General features: G+C 65.0%; 1 protein-coding gene across 1 annotated transcript in view; it reads right to left on the reverse strand.

Annotated features, from left to right (window-relative positions):
- The window catches only part of PRG4 (proteoglycan 4), a 16,163-nt gene that overhangs the window by 5,518 nt on the left and 10,294 nt on the right, over nucleotides 1-351 (reverse strand). The window contains 1 exon segment of the mRNA XM_049634064.1: nucleotides 1-351. This exon segment is cut by the window's left edge and continues 8 nt beyond it; it is cut by the window's right edge and continues 301 nt beyond it. Within this exon segment, the coding sequence (XP_049490021.1) occupies nucleotides 1-351 (351 nt within the window).

The raw sequence follows: 351 nt of genomic DNA on the forward strand, positions 1-351 counted from the left end.
TGGGGGCCATGGGTGCAGGCTCCTTGGGAATGCTGGGAGAAGGTTCCTTGGGGGCTGTGGGTACAGGCTCCTTGGGAGTGGTGGGTGCAGGCTCCGTGGGGGCCATGGGTGCAGGTTCCTTGGGGGTGGTAGGTGCAGGCTCCTTGGGGGCCATGGGTGCAGGTTCCTTGGTGGTAATAGGAGCAGGCTTGTTGGGGGTGGTGGGTGCAGCCTCCTTGGGGGCTGTGGATGCAGGTTCCTTGGGGGTGGTAGGTGCAGGCTCCTTGGGGGCTGTGGGTGCAGGTTCCTTGGTGGTAATAGGAGCGGGCTTGTTGGGGGTGGTGGGTGCAGCCTCCTTGGGGGCAGTGGGTG

Source organism: Panthera uncia, chromosome F1 (assembly GCF_023721935.1).
Source record: "Panthera uncia isolate 11264 chromosome F1, Puncia_PCG_1.0, whole genome shotgun sequence".
In the NCBI taxonomy this organism is placed as follows: Eukaryota; Metazoa; Chordata; class Mammalia; order Carnivora; family Felidae; genus Panthera; species Panthera uncia.